Below are 21,058 nucleotides of genomic sequence, written 5' to 3' on the forward strand. Positions count from 1 at the left end.
CCTTCAAACAAAGACCTAACAAATTCTCCCGAGATCTATACCTAGAGAAAGGAGATAAAATTATGTAAGTAAAAATTTATAGAAACACTTCCACATCTCATCCACTACCAACAATGTGAAAAATCTCAATATCCAGAGTCCATTTTTATTTTACTTAATAAAGTGATCATCTCTCTTGCCATAGAAATTATCTTGTTTTATTTTTGGAAAAATGAAATGATCATACATGAGCAGATAATCCAAACTATATTCTTTAACTCACATTATGGCATAAATACATCAAAGTCATAGACAAGGAGACATTTTAATCAAATTAAAATCCAGTATATGCTATACAAGTGTCTGTTATAACATGAATCTTATCAGGCTTTCAAATATTTGCCATAAAAGCTATAAAATTTAGGTGGAATGAATAAGCCAAGGTACATTTTTTTAAAGGTTTAAAAACAATTTAAAATTATGACTGATGAAATATCATGAAGCCAAAGTAACCATTTCAAAGTCGACAGAAAATGCACCAATGTCAAGTAGATTGACTTGGCCTGAATTTTAGGTAAATTTATTTAAAGGTACTGTGAGAACATTTTACAAGTTTTATAGCATAATTGTAAGTGGGGTTTGGAGACAGATACACCTTGACCTGTAAGCAAGCAAAATATAATATACAGATACCTATAATCTGTAAAAATAGGACCAGAAGCCACGCTGGAGTCACAACAAGTGACTACATGGTGACCCCTGGAGTTGCCATACTTCTTAGCTGCAAACATCATGTCCTCGTTCACCTGCATGAAGGGCTCTTGTGCTTTTCTCCTATTTTGCTGGCAGGTGAACTGGTCCCTTCTTCAAAACTCAACTCAAATGTCACCGCCTCCTGACAGCCTTTCCTGGTGGCTGTGGTTTGGATACTTGTCCCTGGTCTACAGTTCATGGCCAGCCATTCTTCACCATTTGACTGTCAGCAACTAGAAGTCAAGGACCATATCCACAGCCCCATCAAACCTCCTCTCATCAATCTCATTGCCTGGCTCAGATCTCAATAAACGACAGACACCAAATAATTGAGCGATTGGAAATGGGTGAGACAATGAAGAGAAAACACTTAAAGCATGTGTTGAAGCCACTGGCTGACATATCTCATGTGTAACTTGAAGTTATTCATTATGTATTGCTTTATAACTCTAAATTTCCCTTTAGCATTTTTATTTATTTTTTATTTTTTAATCAGAAGAATGCCTGTGGGATTTATTTATATTTACTTTTTTTTTAGTTTTCTTTTTTTTAATTTATTTTTTATTTTACTTTACAATTCTATATTGGTTTTGCCATACATTGACATGAATCCTTAATTTTTAATTTGCATCTTACTAAAGTATAGCCACTTTATATGAAGTAGTACCCTTCACGTGGGGAGGGGGAAAAAACAAAACAAACAAAAACATGGTGTTCACCTCTTAAAAGGCAAAATGATATGGTTATTTTCTTTTTTCTTTTTTTTTTAATTTATTTATTTATTTTTAATTTTTACTTTATAATTCTGTATTGGTTTTGGCATAGATTGACATGAATCCACCACAGGTGTACATGCGTTCCCAAACATGAACCCCCCTCCCATCTCCCTCCCCACAACATCTCTCTGGGTCATCCCCATGTATCAGCCCCAAGCGTGCCATATCCTGCATCGGACATAGACTGGCAATTCGATTCTTACATGATATTATACATGTTTCAATGCCATTCTCCCAAATCATCTCACCCTCTTCCTCTCCCACTGAGTCCAAAAGTCCACTATACACATCTGTGTCTTTTTTGCTGTCCTGCATACAGGGTCATCATTGCCATCTTTCTAAATTCCACATATATGTGTTAGTATACTGTATTGGTGTTTTTCTTTCTGGCTTACTTCACTCTGTATACTGGGCTCCAGTTTCATCCACCTCATCAGAACTGATTCAAATGTATTCTTTTTAATGGCTGAGTAATATTCCATTGTGTATATGTACCACAGCTTTCTTATCCATTCATCTGCTGATGGACATCTAGGTTGTTTCCATGTCCTGGCTATTATAAACAGTGCTGCGATGAACATTGGGGTACATGTGTCTCTTTCAATTCTGGTTTCCTCCGTGTGTATGCCCAGCAGTGGGATTGCTGGGTCATAAAGCAGTTCTATTTGCAATTTTTTAAGGAATCTCCACACTGTTCTCCATAGTGGCTGTACTAGTTTGCATTCCCACCAACAGTGTAGGAGGGTTCCCTTCTCTCCACACCCTCTCCAGCATTTATTGCTTGCAGATTTTTGGATCACAGACATTCTGACTGGTGTGAAGTGGTATCTCATTGTGGTTTTGATTTGCATTTCTCTAATAATGAGTGATGTTGAGCATCTTTTCATGTGTTTGTTAGCCATCCGTATGTCTTCTTTGGAGAAATGTCTATTTAGTTCTTTGGCCCATTTTTTGATTGGGTCGTTTATTTTTCTGGAATTGAGCTGCAGGAGTTGCTTGTATATTTTTGAGATTAGTTGTTTGTCAGTTGCTTCATTTGCTATTATTTTCTCCCATTCAGAAGGCTGTCTTTTCACTTTGCTTATATTTTCTTTTGTTGTGCAGAAGCTTTTAATTTTAATTAGGTCCCATTGGTTTATTTTTGCTTTTATTTCCAGAATTCTGGGAGGTGGATCATAGAGGATCCTGCTGTGGTTTATGTCGGAGAGTGTTTTGCCTATGTTCTCCTCTAGGAGTTTTATAGTTTCTGGTCTTACATTTAGATCTTTAATCCATTTTGAGTTTATCTTTGTGTGCGGTGTTAGAAAGTGATCTAGTTTCATTCTTTTACAAGTGGTTGACCAGTTTTCCCAGCACCACTTGTTAAAGAGATTGTCTTTACTCCATTGTATATTCTTGCCTCCTTTGTCAAAGATAAGGTGTCCATATGTGTGTGGATTTATCTCTGGGCTTTCTATTTTGTTCCATTGATCTATATTTCTGTCTTTGTGCCAGTACCATACTGTCTTGATGACTGTGGCTTTGTAGTAGAGCCTGAAGTCAGGCAGGTTGATTCCTCCAGTTCCATTCTTCTTTCTCAAGATTGCTTTGGCTATTCGTGGTTTTTTGTATTTCCATACAAATCTTGAAATTATTTGTTCTAGTTCTGTGAAAAATATCGCCGGTATCTTGATAGGGATTGCATTGAATTTGTAAATTGCTTTGGGTAATATACTCATTTTCACTATATTGATTCTTCCAATCCATGAGCATGGTATATTTCTCCATCTATTAGTGTCCTCTTTGATTTCTTTCATCAGTGTTTTATAGTTTTCTGTATATAGGTCTTTAGTTTCTTTAGGTAGATATATCCCTAAGTATTTTATTCTTTTTGTTGCAATGGTGAATGGAATTGTTTCCTTAATTTCTTCTTCTACTTTCTCATTATTAGTGTATAGGAATGCAAGGGATTTCTGTGTGTTGATTTTATATCCTGCAACTTTACTATATTCATTAATTAGCTCTAGTAATTTTCTGGTAGAGTCTTTAGGGTTTTCTATGTAGAGGATCATGTCATCTGCAAACAGTGAGAGTTTTACTTCTTCTTTTCCAATTTGGATTCCTTTTATTTCTTTTTCTGCTCTGATTGTTGTGGCTTAAACTTCCAGAACTATGTTGAATAGTAGTGGTGAAAGTGAGCACCCTTGTCTTGTTCCTGACTTTAGGGGAAATGCTTTCAATTTTTCACCATTGAGGATAATGTTTGCTGTGGGTTTGTCATATATAGCTTCTATTATATTGAGGTATGTTCCTTGTATTCCTGCTTTCTGGAGAGTTTTTATCATAAATGGATGTTGAATTTTGTCAAAGGCCTTCTCTGCATCTATTGAGATAATCATATGGTTTTTATTTTCAATTTGTTAATGTGGTGAATTACATTGATTGATTTGCAGATATTGAAGAATCCTTGCATCCCTGGGATAAAGCCCACTTGGTCATGGTGTACGATCTTTTTAATATGTTGTTGGATTCTGATTGCTAGAATTTTGTTGAGGATTTTTGCATCTATGTTCATCAGTGATATTGGCCTGTAGTTTTCTTTTTTTGTAGTATCTTTGTCAGGTTTTGGTATTAGGGTGATGGTGGCCTCATAAAATGAGTTTGGAAGTTTGCCTTCCTCTGCAATTTTCTGGAAGAGTTTGAGTAGGATAGGTGTTAACTCTTCTCGAAATTTTTGGTAGAATTCAGCTGTGAAGCCGTCTGGACCTGGGCTTTTGTTTGCTGGAAGATTTCTGATTACAGTTTCAATTTCCGTGCTTGTGATGGGTCTGTTAAGATTGTCTATTTCTTCCTGGTTCAGTTTTGGAAAATTGTACTTTTCTAAGAATTTGTCCATTTCTTCCAGGTTGTCCATTTTATTGGCATATAATTGTTGATAGTAGTCTCTTATGATCCTTTGTATTTCTGTGTTGTCTGTTGTGATCTCTCCATTTTCATTTCTAATTTTATTGATTTGATTTTTCTCTCTTTGCTTCTTGATGAGTCTGGCTAATGGTCTGTCAATTTTATTTATCCTTTCAAAGAACCAGCTTTTGGCTTTGTTGATTTTTGCTATGGTCTCTTTTGTTTCTTTTGCATTTATTTCTGCCCTAATTTTTAAGATTTCTTTCCTTCTGCTAACTCTGGGGTTCTCCAATTCTTCCTTTTCTAGTTGCTTTAGGTGTAGAGTTAGGTTATTTATTTGACTTTTTTCTTGTTTCTTGAGGTATGCCTGTATTGCTATGAACTTTCCTCTTAGCACTGCTTTTATAGTGTCCCACAGGTTTTGGGTTGTTGTGTTTTCATTTTCATTAGTTTCTATGCATATTTTGATTTATTTTTTGATTTCTTCTGTGATTTGTTGGTTATTCAGTAGCGTGTTGTTCAGCCTCCATATGTTGGAATTTTTAATAGTTTTCCTCCTGTAATTGAGATCTAATCTTAGTGCATTATGGTCAGAAAAGATGCTTGGAATGATTTCGATTTTTTTGAATTTATCAAGGTTATATTTATGGCCCAGGATGTGATCTATCCTGGAGAAGGTTCCATGAGCACTTGAGAAAAAGGTGAAATTCATTGTTTTGGGGTGAAATGTCCTATAGATATCAATTAGGTCTAGCTGGTCTAATGTATCATTTAAAGTTTGCGTTTCTTTGTTAATTTTCTGTTTAGTTGATCTGTCCATATGTGTGAGTGGGGTATTAAAGTCTCCCACTATTATTGTGTTGTTGTTAATTTCCCCTTTCATACTTGTTAGCATTTGTCCTACATATTGCGGTGCTCCTATATTGGGTGCATATATATTTATAATTGTTATATCTTCTTCTTGGATTGATCCTTTGATCATTATGTAGTGGCCTTCTTTGTCTCTTTTCACAGCCTTTGTTTTAAAGTCTATTTTATCGGATATGAGTATTGCCACTCCTGCTTTCTTTTGGTCTCTATTTGCATGGAATATCTTTTTCCAACCCTTCACTTTCAGTCTGTATGTGTCCCTTGTTTTGAGGTGGGTCTCTTGTAAGCAGCATATAGAGGGTTCTTGTTTTTGTATCCATTCGGCCAGTCTTTGCCTTTTGGTTGGGGCATTCAATCTATTTACGTTTAAGGTAATTATTGATAAGTATGATCCCGTTGCCATTTATTTTATTATTTTGGGTTCGGGTTTATACTCCCTTTTTGTGTTTCCTGTCTAGAGAAGATCCTTTAGAATTTGTTGGAGAGCTGGTTTGGTGGTGCTGAATTCTCTCAGCTTTTGCTTGTCTGTAAAGCTTTTGATTTCTCCTTCATATTTGAATGAGATCCTTGCTGGGTATAGTAATCTGGGCTGTAGGTTATTTTCTTTCATCACTTTGAGTATGTCTTGCCATTCCCTCCTGGCCTGAAGAGTTTCTATTGAGAGATCAGCTGTTATCCTTATGGGAATCCCCTTGTGTGTTATTTGTTGTTTTTCCCTTGCTGCTTTTAATAGTTGTTCTTTGTGTTTGGTCTTTGTTAATTTGATTAATATGTGTCTTGGGGTGTTTCGCCTTGGGTTGATCCTATTTGGAACTCTCTGGGTTTCTTGGACTTGGGTGATTATTTCCTTCCCCATTTTAGGGAAGTTTTCAACTATTATCTCCTCAAGGATTTTCTCATGGTCTTTCTTTTTGTCTTCTTCTTCTGGGACTCCTATAATTCGAATGTTGGAGTGTTTCATATTGTCCTGGAGGTCTCTGAGAGTGTCCTCATTTCTTTTAATTCGTTTTTCTTTTTTCCTCTGTGATTCATTTATTTCTACCATTCTATCTTATATTTCACTAATCCTATCTTCTGCCTCCGTTATTCTATTATTTGTTGCCTCCAGAGTGTTTCTGATCTCATTTATTGCGTTATTCATTGTATATTGACTCTTTTTTATTTCTTCTAGGTCCTTGTTGAACCTTTCTTGCATCTTCTCAATCCTTGTCTCTAGGGTATTTATCTGTGATTCCATTTTGATTTCAAGATTTTGGATCATTTTCACTATCAATATTCGGAATTCTTTCTCAGGTAGATTCCCTATCTCTTCCTCTTTTGTCTGGTTTGGTGGGCATTTCTCCTGTTCCTTTACCTGTTGAGTATTCCTCTGTCTCTTCATCTTGGTTATATTGCTGCGTTTGGGATGGCCTTTTTATATTCTGGTAATTTGTGGAGTTCTCTTTATTGTGGAGCTTCCTCACTGTGGGTGGGGTTGTATCAGTGGCTTGTCAAAGTTTTCTGGTTAGGGAGGCTTGTGTTGGAGGTCTGGTGGGTGGAGCTGGGTTTCTTCTCTCTGGAGTGCAGTGGAGTGACCAGTAATGGGTTATGAGACGTCTAAAGTTTTGGAGTAACTTTGAACTGCCTGTATATTGAAGCTCAGGGGTGTGTTCCTGTGTTGCTGGAGAATTGTGTGATATGTCTTGCTCTAGAACTTGTTGGCCCTTGGGTGGAGCTTTGTTTCAGTGTAGGTATGGAGGCATTTGATGAGCTCCTATTGCTTAATGTTCCCTGAATTCAGGAGTTCTCTGATGTTCTCAGGCTTTGGACTTAATCCTCCTGCTTCTGGTTTTCGGTTTTATTTTTACAGTGGTCTCTAGACTTCTCCATCTATACAGCACCAATGATATAGCATCTAGGTTAAAGATGAAAGGTTTCTCCACATTGAGGAACACCCAGAGAGGTTCACTGGGTTACATGGAGAAGAGAAGAGGGAGGGGGTAGTTAGAGGTGACTGGAATGAGATGCGGTGAGATCAAAAGAGGAGAGAGCAAGCTAGTCAATAGTCACTTTCTTATGTGCGCTCCATAGTCTGGACCTCTCAGAGGTATTCACGGAGTTATACAGGGAAGAGGAGAGAGAGGAAGTAGACAGAGGTGGCCAGGAGGGTAACAGAGAGGAATGAAAAAGAGAGAGACAAGTCCAGCCAGTAATCAGTTCCTTAGGTGTTCTCCACCATCTAGAACACACAGAGAATCACAGAGTTGGATATAGAAGAGATGGGGGTGGGGGGAGAGGCAGAGGCCACCTGGTGGAGAAAAAGGAGAGTCCAAAAGGAGGAGAGAGTGGTCAAGCCAGTAATCTCGCTGTCAGGTAAGATTGGGTTATGAAATGTACAAGATTGACAACAAAAACCAAAAAGCAAAGATTAAAAACCTAGAGTAGAGGTTAGATTTTTTAAAATACAATATTAAAGAGACGAAGCAGAAGGAAGAAAGAAAAAAAGAAAAAAAAGAAAAAAGAAAAAAACAAACAAACAAACCACAAGATTAAAAAAGAAATACCAACAACAACCACGCAAAGACTATATATGGTGTTTGCTGTAAAAAAGTAGAGTCTTTTTTTTTTTTTGAAAAGTAATAGTTATAGAAATAAAAAATAGAGAAATAGAAGACTTAACAATTAAAAAAAAAGTTAGAAAAAAAAAGGAATGATTGTAAAAATTGTGAAGATATATCTGGTCCTTCTCTGATGTTGTGGGCCGTGTTGGTCACTTCCAAGGCGGTTCTCTCTGTTTAACTTCTGTTTGCTGGTCTCTTCAGTGTCTGAATTCCGTCCTGACACATGGGGGCGGTGGTGGACACTTTTGTTTTTTCAGGCTCACTAGTTCAGTCGCGCTGTGGGGAGGGGGTGATGCTGCAAACAAATAGCACTGTCGTGGGCACACAGCGTCTCAACCCAGCTTGCCCTGTCTTCCCCCACGACGCACAAACCGCTCCGGCTCCACGGTGCTCAGCCGGGAACCATCCGAGGCTGGCCCCAGGCTTCACGCACCTCCCCGGTCCAAGCCGCTCAGGTTTGGCGCCCAGGTAACCCTCAGAGGCACAGACTTGTTTGGGACTGTGCTCTGCGCCCCTCCTGGGTCCGAGCAGCTCGGGAGCTTGGTGAGTGTGGTCGCCGCAACTTGTCCCCTTCTCTGTTTCTACTGCTCAGTTTTCTGGGTGTACTGCTGGCGCTCCTTGTGAGTCGGATGGTGACTGTCCTGCACCCCCTGAAGTCTCAGCAAAGAAGCCTGCCTGCAGTTTTTTAGGTAAAGTCTCTCCGGGGCTGCGATTGCCCCTTTCCAGCTCTTACAGCTCTGGCTGCCTGTTCCCGGCGGGGGATGGTCTGCAGCCAGCTATTTCCGTTCCGTCCTTTGTTCTGTGCGCGGTCCTGGTGGGGTCTTATGTTCCAGCTTTTCGCGTGGTAGCTATCCCCCAGTCTGGTTTGCTAGCCCAAGTTCGATCGCTCTGGTTACGCGTGGGGCATTTCTGCCCGCTTCTTACCGAGCACGGCAGCCCGCGCCTCCCACGCTTCCCTGCCCTGCCCCCACTTACTAGTGTTCACCTATTAAAAGGCAAAATGATATGGTTATTTTCTTTATAAAACACATTCTGATATTCTTTAGGTCACTTAGTATATTTGCCATGATATATCTATGATATTCAAATAACAAATCCTTTTACTCCTATGTTCAATGAGTGTTTATTGAGAGTCTATTATGTACCAGGCAGCTTGGCTGAGCTGGGGCTAGAGCAGAGAACCATGCTGACCTCATCCCTGCCTTGCAGAGCTTGCTGTATTCAGCAGAGTGATGAAGGAAGATGTTAAAAGCTAAATAAGTATGAAGTTTGACTTGTGTGATAATAGTCTCAATGCATTTAAAACATTTTCTCGAGGCAAAATCCTATATTCTACAGAGGAAGATGAAGGACCATAAAAAGACATAATGAGTAAAGCTGCCCCTCTCTTTCCCCTGGTCCAGCACCTTCTCCCAGAGGCTTTCCCCTCAACTTTGTGGCACCAAAGCTGTATTTTGATTTCCACATCCCAGCGGCATCTCAGGGATCTCTGCAGCAATAGGGACCTGTGATTCAGCTCAGCAGGAAATGCAACCACCCCTATCCTCTCCCTGAGGGTGAGGGTCAAAGAGGCCCCTACAGTGGAGAACAGCCAGCAAGCCCAGCAAGGAGGAGCATTTGGGCACAGAAGGGTCCCTGCACCACCTGCAACCACAAATATTTCCCAGCTGCTCACCTGTCTGCCCAGGAGCCTGGCCCAGCAGGAGAGGCAGGCAACCAGGCAGCCAGGAGGGAGACCGTAGGACATGAGAGCATTGCACACTGCACTTCACGACTAGAGGCCACACAGATGGCACCCCTCGTCCGCACCAGGACCAGGGGGCCAACAAAGGCAATCCCTTCTCACACTGCAATAGTGGCATTTATCATGTTAGGTAGGTAGGTTAGGAAAAAGGAGTCCAGAATGGCAGTGGCTAAAAGACAAGGAAGGGAAAAACCCACAGAAATAGAACAAAGGAAGGTCTGAGGAATGGAGTGAGGACCTCAGGTAGAACAAACAGCACCTCTGGCTAGCCCAGTTTACATACAGTGGGCCCGGGGGGTGGGGTGGAGAAAAAAAAACATAAAAAGAGGAGCCAAAGGACCTGGAGTCTCTCTCTTCTCTTTGCATTTTTTGGGTCATCATGCCCTCACACCTCGAGGATGTATTTTCCTTTATTTTCTAAATAAAACGGAGCTGTAACAGGGAGCTGTAACACAGTCCGTCCGAGAGCTGTGACACTGGTCTGTCCAAGAGCTGTAATGCTGGCCCATCCAAGGCTGTAACACTGGTCCGTTGCTTCAATTTTTTGTTGTGACGAGACAGAACTGAGGAACTTACACACTTCCTCAGCAATAACAAGAAATATCCTTTTGATCTTCCTCCCTGTTTTTGGCACAGAACTCATAAAACCCTTAGAATTTACAAAGTGATAAAAAAAGATCAAATTGTCTTTTGTTATTCCAAACAAGACCCTTTCAACCACACCTGAATTTATGTTAATGAAGAAATTAGGAAATCTGAAGCCTTGGGGCTAGCTGTAAAGAGAACCAGCCTCAGATTGGAGGTTCAGTCCCACCCCCACCTCAGGAAGAGAAGGAGGGAAAGAAAGTCCATTTAATCACCAACCAGCCTTTGGCTTTAAAAGAATATTCCCTGGTTACTTTTATTTTTTTAGAATTTAACCTAATATTGTTGTTGTTCAGTCGCCCAAAATTGTCCGACTTTTTCCACCCCATGGACTGCAGCATGCCAGGCTTCCCTGTCCTTCACCAACTCCCAGAGCTTGCTCAAACTCATGTCTATCGAGTTGGTGATGCTATCCAATCATCTCATCTTCTGTCGTCCCCTTTTCTGCCTGCCTTTGATCTTTTCCAGCATCAAGGTCTTTTCGAGTGAGTCAATTCTTGGCATTAGGTGGCCAAATAATTGGAGCTTCAGCTTCAACATTGGTCCTTTCAATGAATATTCAGGGTTGATTTCCTTTAGGACTGAGTGGTTCAGTGTCCTTGCTTTCCAAGGGACTCTCAAGAGTCTTCTCCAGCACCACAGTTTGAAAGCATTAGTTCCTCAGCACTCAGCCTTCTTTATGGTCCAACTCTCACATCCATTCATGACTACTGGAAAAACCATGGCTTTAACTAAATGAATCTTCATGGGCAAAGTGATGTCTATGCTTTTTAATATGCTGTCTATGTTTGTCATAACTTTTCTTCCAAGGAGCAAGCATCTGTCTCCCTTGGGTGACTTTTGTCTTTTCTGTTATAAACCACAATCGTGAGTAGATGGCTCACTGGGTTCTGTGAGCCTACCAGTGAGTTATCCACCCTCAGGGTAGCTGTGGTCCTGGGACTTTCGTGTGGCACCAGGAGTCCTGGGCAGTCTTGGGTGTCTGCAGGATTTTAGCTTCATGGTTTTGCCAACTCTGATTAATATTCTGCATCATATATCATCCAAAAAGATATATTTTATTAACATTACACTGACAAAATAATTCTAAATGGGCAGTTATTTCCATGTTGGAAAGTTGGACTTGAAAAAGCAATGAAATCTAATTAAATACTTAATTCTATTTTTATATCAAGCCAAGGAGTCTCCTACTTACATGTGAATTCAAAGAACTCAGGAAACAACTACAAGTAAAAAGGGATTTCAGTCCTAACAATTCAAAGCAATTTATACATAAAAACATATGAATTTTTAAAATGGTGAGTAGTTTTTAAAGTGTTTTAATAAAAATATCAGATATCCCACTGCTATTGTTAGTTTTATAAAATGATTTTTAAATGCTGTTTTACGTTATTAAATCTGTAGTTGATTAAAATTATTATTTAAAAAACACAGCAAATGTTTTTCTTTTATAGTTGTTTACATAATGATAAAGAATGGAAACGTACAGGTGAAAAATATCATTTAAAAAGTCTACCTATATGCTTTTTTTTTTTTTTAAACTTCTACAGTAGAAATTCAAACACAGCTGGATACCTTTCCTTTTTTTTTTGCCCCTGGGATATAAGTATTTAGCATTTCAAAGGTCCACAGAGTTGGTAATTTCATTTTATTTTCATTCAGAAATACTGTATTTATAATGTTAGAATATTAGGTTTACAGCAAACTTTTCTATTTCAGATGAATTCTTCAAAAACAAAGTACTTGATATATTTAACTTAAAGTTGTAGAAATTTCAAAGTCATAGTAAAAATTAGATAATCAAAGAGAAGCTTTGAAGAAGTGACTTCTTCTCAGACAAGGATATTCACTGAATCTAGATCCTCCTTGATGTCATTCCCATCACCCGATTCCAACATTTCTAAGAAACCCTGATCCTCAAGCATCATCCTAGGACACTACTTCATTTCCCCCCAAGACTGCTCCTCTAGGATGTCTTTGCTACCACTGTTTCCTCTCTCTGGGATGGTCTCTGTCTCTGAGTAGCAAACTAGTACGTGCCATTCAAATCTAACTACAAAAATGAAGTCAGTTTTCTGAGATACCAAATCAGTGTTATTATTGTAAAGTTAAACAATAAAAAAGTATCTAGGGTAAGATACACACTCAATACCCCTTTAATCCAAAATTAGATGGAACCACTGTAAAGCCAAATACTCCTCTAACCATGAAGATAATACCCTCAATCAATTCCCCAGCAATCACTGTCTTTTGTACCTTCAGTCATCAAAACACTCCTTGTCCCTGATTTTGCATAATAAATATTAGTGTTTATTATTTTGCTAACCTTTTAACCTCCTTGAAGGCAAGGCCTTTCCATTTTTTTTAACTGATTGACATATGATATATTCTTGAAATACTAAGTAGAATGAGTTTAATATAATAGAGTCCCAATAAAAATTGGTTGAACAAATTAATGAATTCTGGAATGCATTCATTTAATATTTCATGCACCATTATACATGTGGAAAATGAAACTTCTTAAGAAAAGTGATTAACCCACCGTCACATCTTGGAAAAGGGTAGTTCCAGTTTCTGTTGATCCCATGCTGACAGGTGAGCACTGGGTGGCCAATTAAAATGTACCCAGGATAGCACTCGAAAGATATTGATTGTCCCACACTGTAGTCAGAGTTGACCATATACCCATTCTGGAAAGGTGGTGGGTCAGGGCAGTTCTGTAATTCATAGGCTGAAACAGACAGAAACAAGCTCATAAATAAGAAGTGCAATTAGTCTGGAATTTAGAGGAGGAATAGGATGACATACAGCTTCTTAGCATGAACTTTTTAGATATAAATTTTATGAAATCTTTACTAAGATACCCATTATCATCCAGTCGCATCACTTCATGGTAAATAGAAAGGGAAAAAGTAGAAGTGTGACAGATTTTATATTCTTAGTCTCCAAAATGCTGATGGTGAATTAAGCCAAGAAATTAAAAGATGCTTGCTCCTGGCAAGGAAGCTAAGGAAGCTAAGACAAACCCCAAAACAGAATATTAAAAAGCAAAGACATCACTTTGCCAACAAAGGTCCACCTAGTCAAAACTATGGTTTTTCCAGTAGTCATGTATGGATGTGAAAGTTGGACCATAAAGCAGGCTAAGCACCAAAGAATTGATATTTTCAAATTGTGGTGTTGGAGAAGACACTTCCAAGCCCCTTGGACTGCAACGAGGTCAAACCAGTCCATCCTAAAGGAAATAAACCCTGAATATTCAATGGAAGAACTGACACTGAAGCTTCTATGCTTTGACCACCTGATGTGAAGAGCCGATTCATTGGAAAAGACCCTGATGTTGGGACAGGTTGAGGGCAGGAAGAGAAGAGGATGATAAAGGATGAGATAGTTGGAGGGCATCACAGACTCAGTGGACATAAGTTTGAGCCAACTCTGGGAGATAGTAAAGGACAGGGAAACCTGGTACGCTACAGTCCACAGAGTCACAAGGAGTCAGACATGACTTAGCAATTGAACAACAATATAAAGCAGTACTTATTTTTAGTAGTATAATCATAAGAATTTGCATTTAGTGAAGACCTATTGTGCACTTTAGAAGTTATGTGGTACATACTAAAAATAAATTTGACAAGGCATACCTTGGGAAGAAAATATATGAGAGGAATTTAATCAAAACCAGAATTGCAGACAAACAAAAAGTGCTTGTAAAGAATGTCAGGTGAACACAGACCTAACACTTTTCTTTTAATTTAAAAGAAAATTACCCCAGCTCTCCTACCAAGTGCTTCTAACTAGAAAACATGTTATTGTTTTATTTAGTTCAATTAATGTTCAGTGCAAATAAAATAAATTCTTTCCATTTTCTTAGTTTTTTTCCTTAAAAAATAGTGTAGTGTCATACCTAGCCATTACTACCAGTACAATCCTTTATTTGTTTATTTACGCTTCCCCTGTTTTAGCTACACCATGTGGCTTGTGGGTCTCAGTCCCCTGGCCAGGGAGAGAGCCCCTGGGCTCTGGCAGTGAAAGCACAGAGCCGTAGCCTCTGGGCCACCAGGGAACGCCCCAGTACAGCCTTTCTATAATGTCTAGTTTACTGTGCTTGTTCATTGTGCTCTCTCACCATGCCTCCTATGCTCTGTTGAATGCATGGTTTCCCTCCTCGAGATACTGCTGTTTGAGTCTAACATTCCCTTACAGACAAGTGCTCAGAAAAAGAACAGAGAACCCCATGGTGTGTTCCAACTATCAGCCAGTTTCCTTCCTTATTATGCTCTTTTCCACTGGGGTCAGCAGCTTGTTCTCATTTTTGTTTTACTCGAAATACTGTAAGCTCTGTTGGTGAAATGAGTCCTCTAATAAATACATCAAATATGGCTGCTAATAATTAAACTTAAAAAGTAAAAACCATCAGAAATGGATCTCCAGTTTTCATGGGACAAAAATCAAATAAAACCGTGTTCAACATCACTCCATCCTCCCCGGGAGATTCTGTTTATGCTCTAGTGGGGCTCTGGGGGTCTCAACACAAGAGTCAGTTACCATGGCACATTATAAAGGAGGTAACAGGTGACAGAGACTCCAGATGGGCCATCATGTGAAACGGCATTGAACAAAGATTCACACACACTTTCCACGTGCTCATCACACATGCGAATAACAAGTCCCACGATGCATTTCCCTACACATTATGTGGTTTGTGGTATAATTTAAGAAAGACATTCAAGTTCTGTTTAGGGATGTATGAAACTAGCCTGTTTCGACTCATCATCTAACATCTGTGAAAGGGACTGAAAATGGAAGTTTAAGTTGCCTTTAGCAGCCCCATGATATTAAGTCCAAAAACTCCTGGTTACCCTTGATTAGAAGAAAGATATTTTCTTTCTTTCTTTTTTAATGGTACCATACAGCTTTCCTGTATGGGGATGAAAGGGCATTAAAAGAAAGAGAGAGAGAAAACCAGCCCAGGTAGGCAGGACTATAGTTTTTATTACCTACTCATATACTGGGTAAAATAAAAATGATTCACATTGATGTATGGCAAAACCAATGCAATAGTGTAAAGTAATTACCTTCAATTAAAATAAATAAATTTATATTAAAAAAATAATGTATTGAGTGTCTCCTTGTTTAGTAGCTAAGTTGAGTCTGACTCTTTTGCAACCCCATGGACTGCAGCTTGCCACACTCCTCTGCTCAAGGAATTTTCCAGGCAAGAACACTGGGGTGGGTTGCCATTTCCTTCTTCCCAACCCGGGGATCGATGATGTGTCTCCTGCATCCGCTGCATTGGCAGGCAGACTCTTTGCCACTGCATCACCAGGGAAGCCCTGAGTGTCTGCTATGTTATAAATGGGAACTAGACAGAAATGGATCCTGCTTTCACAAAGCTTATATTCTATTTAGGGAAACAGACACAAATAAATCAACATGTTGGTAATTACATAAAATAACTAAGTTATGTAAACTGTTGTTAAAGAAACATGCAAGGACTAAAATAAAGGTTGGGGGGGAAACCAGGATGGAGGTTTAAGTGAGGGTGATCAAAACCTGCTTCCTTGAACATGTAGCCCTGAACTTGAGATCTGAGTGAGGAGAATATACAGCCAGGTATAACCGAGAAAGGAAGACCTTTTAGTAGAGGAGCAGTGGGGGCCCAAGGACATAGGAAGCTGGGTCTCCGAGACGGGGGCGGGGTTCAGGGAGAGGAGGCTGGGGGGTCATCATCCCAGCGTGCCCATCGTGTTCACAGTCTATAGCTCTCACGAGGGAGAATCTCGCAAAGAATTGGACCAGGCCACAGAATAGGAATTAGGACATGCTTCTCAAGTGGACACAGCCATAGTTTTAAAAACTAGGACCCATTCTTCATTTCACAAATCATATCTTCCAGGTGGAAAAAAAAAAAAAAACCCACAGCTCATTTCAGCGTTTTCTTATGATTTTGCAATCCCAATTAATTGTTTTTAGTTGTGAATATTTCACTAACTATACATATTCAGTTCAGTTCAGTTCAGTCGCTCAGTCATGTCTGACTCTTTGTGACCCCATGAATCACAGTACACCAGGCCTCGCTGTCCATCACTAACTCCTGGAGTTCACTCAGACTCACGTCCATCGAGTCGGTGATGCCATCCAGCCATCGCATCCTCTGTCATCCCCTTTTCCTCCTGCCCCCAATCCCTCCCAGCATCAATGAGTCAACTCTTCGCATGAGGTGGCCAAAGTACTGGAGTTTCAGCTTTAGCATCATTCCTTCCAAAGAACTATACATAGTTCCCTGGTGGCTTAGAGGGTAAAGAATTTGCCCACAATTCGGGAGACCTGGGTTTGATCCCTGGGTCAGGAAGATCCCCTGGAGAAGGGAACTGCTACCCACTCCAGTATTCTGGCCTGGAGAATCCTGTGGACAGAGGAGCCTGGCAGGACACAGTCCATGGGGTCGCAAAGAGTTGGACCCAAAGAGTTGGACAGGACTGAGCAACTTTCACTTTCATATATATTAGCAACACTATTTTCAAGTCTTTCTCTAAATCTCTTATTTAACGGAGTCCTTCACTATTCAAATATCACTAACAGTATTTCCAAATTCTTAATTGATAGGTCATAAGTCACACATACTTTCTCTATTTTTTTTTAAATGTCCTAAAGTTTGACTCATGGTCTTAAATATTGATTGACAGGACTGTTTTTAAGTATATACAAAGAAGTAATAAAAAATTATTTGCTAGTATGCTAAAAATACATTTTGGAAGGATTCCCATTGCATGCTGTTTAGTACAGGTGCAGGGGCTATGTGTTACCTGCATTGTCCACATCCATGTACCTCTGAACACCTGTGATACCTCCATGTACCTGGACCTCTGGGCTTGGGGGTGAAGAACAGCTCAACCAGGGATCAGAATCCTTATCTAAGCATGACTTTGTTGATCTAAACTCATCACCCATGGTGAAATCATTAACTGCCATAACTAATTTTTATAACATAAAATGTATAATTTGATAAAACAAAACATCAACTAAGAAAGAAAAAGAAAGACCCTCTCACTGGAATTTGATAAGGAAGTGACTTCTAGCATAAAGAGAAGTAAAAATCACCATTTTCTGTTTCACCAAGTTCTGTTTCAACTGAAAGGCATCAAGTCCTTCATACATTTCATATGTTTTTCAGACACTTCCATATTTGACAACTCCCAAAGACTTTTTGAGTTTGAGTGAACTCCGGGAGTTGGTGATGGACAGGGAGGCCTGGCGTGCTGCAATTCATGGGATTGCAAAGAGTCGGACACAACTGAGCGACTGAACTGAACTGAACTGAACTGAACTGAACTGAAAGACTTTTTGTGAGGTGTTATTCAGTATTTCTAAAAGATTTGTTGTATGATATACCATTGAGAAGTTGAAACAGAAAGAGAATCATCAACCAATAGAGAAACAGGTTTCTGAAGTACAGACAAGGGTCTTGAGGTAGTTCTGCAAAATAGCAGAGACCTTGGAATGTGTTGCAAGGGAGCCCTGGGACTGAGTTAGACCTGTGTCTCCCATCTGATGGACCCGGGATGTGGACCAAACCACTTCCATTCTGGGAGGCTCCTTCCTTCATTTATGAAAGGAGAACAATTATGCCTATCTGATCTACAAGAATTAACAGCAATAACAAATGCAGTGAACATGGTTGGTATGCATTACCTGAGTAAGGCTAAGTCTTAACTATAAGAAATGTCTGGTTTCTAAGATAAAATATGTTTCATTGCTCAAGACATAGCACTCAAGCCTCTTCTCTGATAGAGGTAGACTCAGGAGGGAGAAGCCAGTTCTAATACCAGGAATTAGTGTGAAATACTAAGAAAGAGCCTTGTTACAGGGAGGAGAGACTGCAGTTAGCATCAAGGTCCACACTGCATTATGACCTTGAAACCCCTTTCACGTCCTCAGCTTCCTCTCAATGAAAAGACTGATCTGGTCCAGAAGTGACTAGACTCATGCTGCAGTCCATGGCATTTCTCAAGTGCACACACACACACAAGATCACCAGCTTCTAAAGGGGGCTGTTGTCATGACTAGGATGACGTATCACTGCCCTCTGTAATGAGGGCATATTCTTAGCTCTTATTTTTAAGGCAGATTTGCCACCTAAATGTTCTTTATTGCTCATGTGAATTCCTTGATCACCAAACCTACTGGTGATGGCCACCTACATCACTGTGAAGGCTGCAGCCAACCCCATGCCTTTCAGGCTGCCCAAAGGCTCCCCTGGAGGACAGGTCACCAAACGGCTTGCTCACAGTCGCAATTCCAATTGTGTCTTGTGCTTCCACCAACCAAGCACTGAGGGCCCAGCCGTCATTTTACACAACAGCTTTTACATTGTGAAGAAATGTTTGTTCTGACCCAAAGAAATCACTGGCCTCACACAGCCACTGACATACCTGTCCAGGTGAGCGTTTGGTCCAGAGGAACAGCTCCCCTAAGGGAGAAAGTGGCTGAGATTGCTAGTTTACTTTCAGCAAAGCCATAAAGGAAAAGCAGATCCGCATGACCTTCAGGGAGGAAACGGGACACCTTTTAAGATTTCAACCCTGGTCTCTAAGAGTTTAGTCCATGAACCACTTTTCCATCTTGAAAAACGATTCCCTGCCGAAGATGAGGATTGATACAGTAGTGTATTGCCCACTGCTTTAAGCATTTTTAGGTGAAATAGCCTTCCTTATAAAAGTCTCATGTTGAGAGCTTGGTTCAGACATGTGGACAGTGGAAAAAGGACAGAGGAAGCTCACTGTCCTTGCTCCCCAACAGCTCAGAAGAACACTCTAACAGAAGAAAGAGCAGCAGATTTAAAGGCACATCAATTTCATGTTTAAATCACAGTCGTGTCTATAAGGAATCACAGTGAGCATGCTCATACAGTCAGTGTGAATAAACTCTTCAGTTGTTCATGGCACATAAAGGCAGTTTAATTGCTTTTCCTACTAAAGGGGAAAAACTGGTAGCCACAAACTATAGCTTATTTTCTCACAGGTTCAGTTCACTAAAATGGCAATGGTTTTGTGATCATATGCATGAATAAGCAGATTTAACACATCCTATTATGGTGTTTTTTTTTTTTTTTAAGGTGTTTAGCACATATAGCAAAAGGAAAAAAAAATATGTTTTTACCACTTATGGCTAAAGCACTTAAAATTATCTTTAAGCTTTTTGGCATCTAACAATTATGCTTTATAATGTAAGAGACATAAAGAAAGAGAGAGAAAGAAAAATGGAGGAGAAGAGAAAGGAAGGAAGGAAGGAAGACAAGTATTCAACTTCTCCAAAATGTCAAGTCTCAAAAAAGAAAAGGAAAAGAAAGTCCTAAGAATCTTAACGGGTATCCCAGGTGACTCAGTGGTAAAGAATCTGCCTGCCAATGCAGGAAACATGGGTTCAATCCTTGGTCCAGGAAGATCCCCTGGAGAAGGAAACGGCAACTCACTCCAGTATTCTTGCCTGGAAAATCCCACGGTCACAGGAGCCTGGCAGGCTACAGTCCATAGGGATGCAGAGTTGGACAAAACTTAGTGACTTAACAACAATGACAACAAAAGTCTTAATATGGTAACATTTTGCAAATACCATGAGAAACAATGTCAGTACCCATAAGCTCATACCTATACTATAAGAAGAAGACAACACTTAGAATTTCTCTTTTTCAGGAGAAGCCTTTGTTTGGATCTGAGAAAATAATCATTATTCACATCTGTCAGTCTTAAGTGGTATTTGCATCAAGTGTTTAAATTATAGGCACTGATGTGGCAGCAGGCGGAACCATGTAGTCATCTTTCTAATACCTATTATATTTTCTGACTGATACCTAATCAGTTGATAAATATCTTCATCCTATCAGACATCTTCCAGTTTTTGACTTAGAAGTAGGGTATTTGAACTCAATTTTATTTAACACGATTCATCTTTCACTTCTCAAGTTCTGTATAAGTCATTTAACTTCAAGACAGCTACATGTACTAGTAGCATTTTTGACCTTTATATGGTCATAAATAAATGAGAAGGCTTAGTAATAAGGGGTATACACAGACATCACTGAGAATGACAAGAATTATCTGCATGATTTATGCATCTTCTTATGAGTTATTAATCATAAGCTTAACTTATAAATCTCAAGTGGAACCTAGGAATTTCAATGTGACACACACATCAGAGTTGTGTCATTTGGCCAGCTTATAAATTTTATTAAATGACAAACTATCTAATTAAGTTTCACCCCTGTTGGCTAAGATACTCTACAAGAAATCTGAACACCTCATATTCATGTTCTCATTCTTTTTTACTTAATTTATTTTTATGTCTTTCAATTATATCAATTAATTGCCTACATTGGATTCATGTTGATGTATGGCAAAACCAATACAATATTGTAAAGTAATTAACCTCCAATTAAAATAAATAAATTTATATTTAAAAAATATATATTGCTTAGAATTTTTTTTTTAAATGTGGACACTGAAATTTAGAGTCAGGTGTCAAGTAAATAAAACGTTCGCTCAATGAACTAGGTGTCTAGCCTGGATGAGAACTCACAGATTCTGATGCCTACAGGCCAGGTAGACACAAGTTCAAAGCTGGCGGGCCACTAAATGAGACTTGAAGTCGATGCCTTCGCACCCTGGAAGGGCCATCACTCAGACACTTCAGGGGACAGCAGCCCCAAGCTGATACTGGTAAATGACCCTGATTCTGACATCACAACAGGAAAAGGGGTCTTTTACCAATTATGTAAAATCTAATGCTAAATATTGACAACTTAAAAATAT

At 39.4% G+C, this 21,058-nt stretch overlaps 1 protein-coding gene across 1 annotated transcript in view; it reads right to left on the reverse strand.

Moving 5' to 3' along the window:
* Positions 1–21,058, reverse strand: part of CSMD1 (CUB and Sushi multiple domains 1) — a 2,078,553-nt gene that overhangs the window by 164,126 nt on the left and 1,893,369 nt on the right. The window contains exon 42 of the mRNA XM_040243208.1: positions 12,793–12,981. Within this exon, the coding sequence (XP_040099142.1) occupies positions 12,793–12,981 (189 nt within the window). The remainder of the gene's footprint in view (positions 1–12,792; positions 12,982–21,058) is intronic.

The sequence above is a fragment of the Oryx dammah genome, unplaced genomic scaffold, assembly GCF_014754425.2.
Source record: "Oryx dammah isolate SB20612 unplaced genomic scaffold, SCBI_Odam_1.1 HiC_scaffold_7, whole genome shotgun sequence".
Lineage (NCBI taxonomy): Eukaryota > Metazoa > Chordata > Mammalia > Artiodactyla > Bovidae > Oryx > Oryx dammah.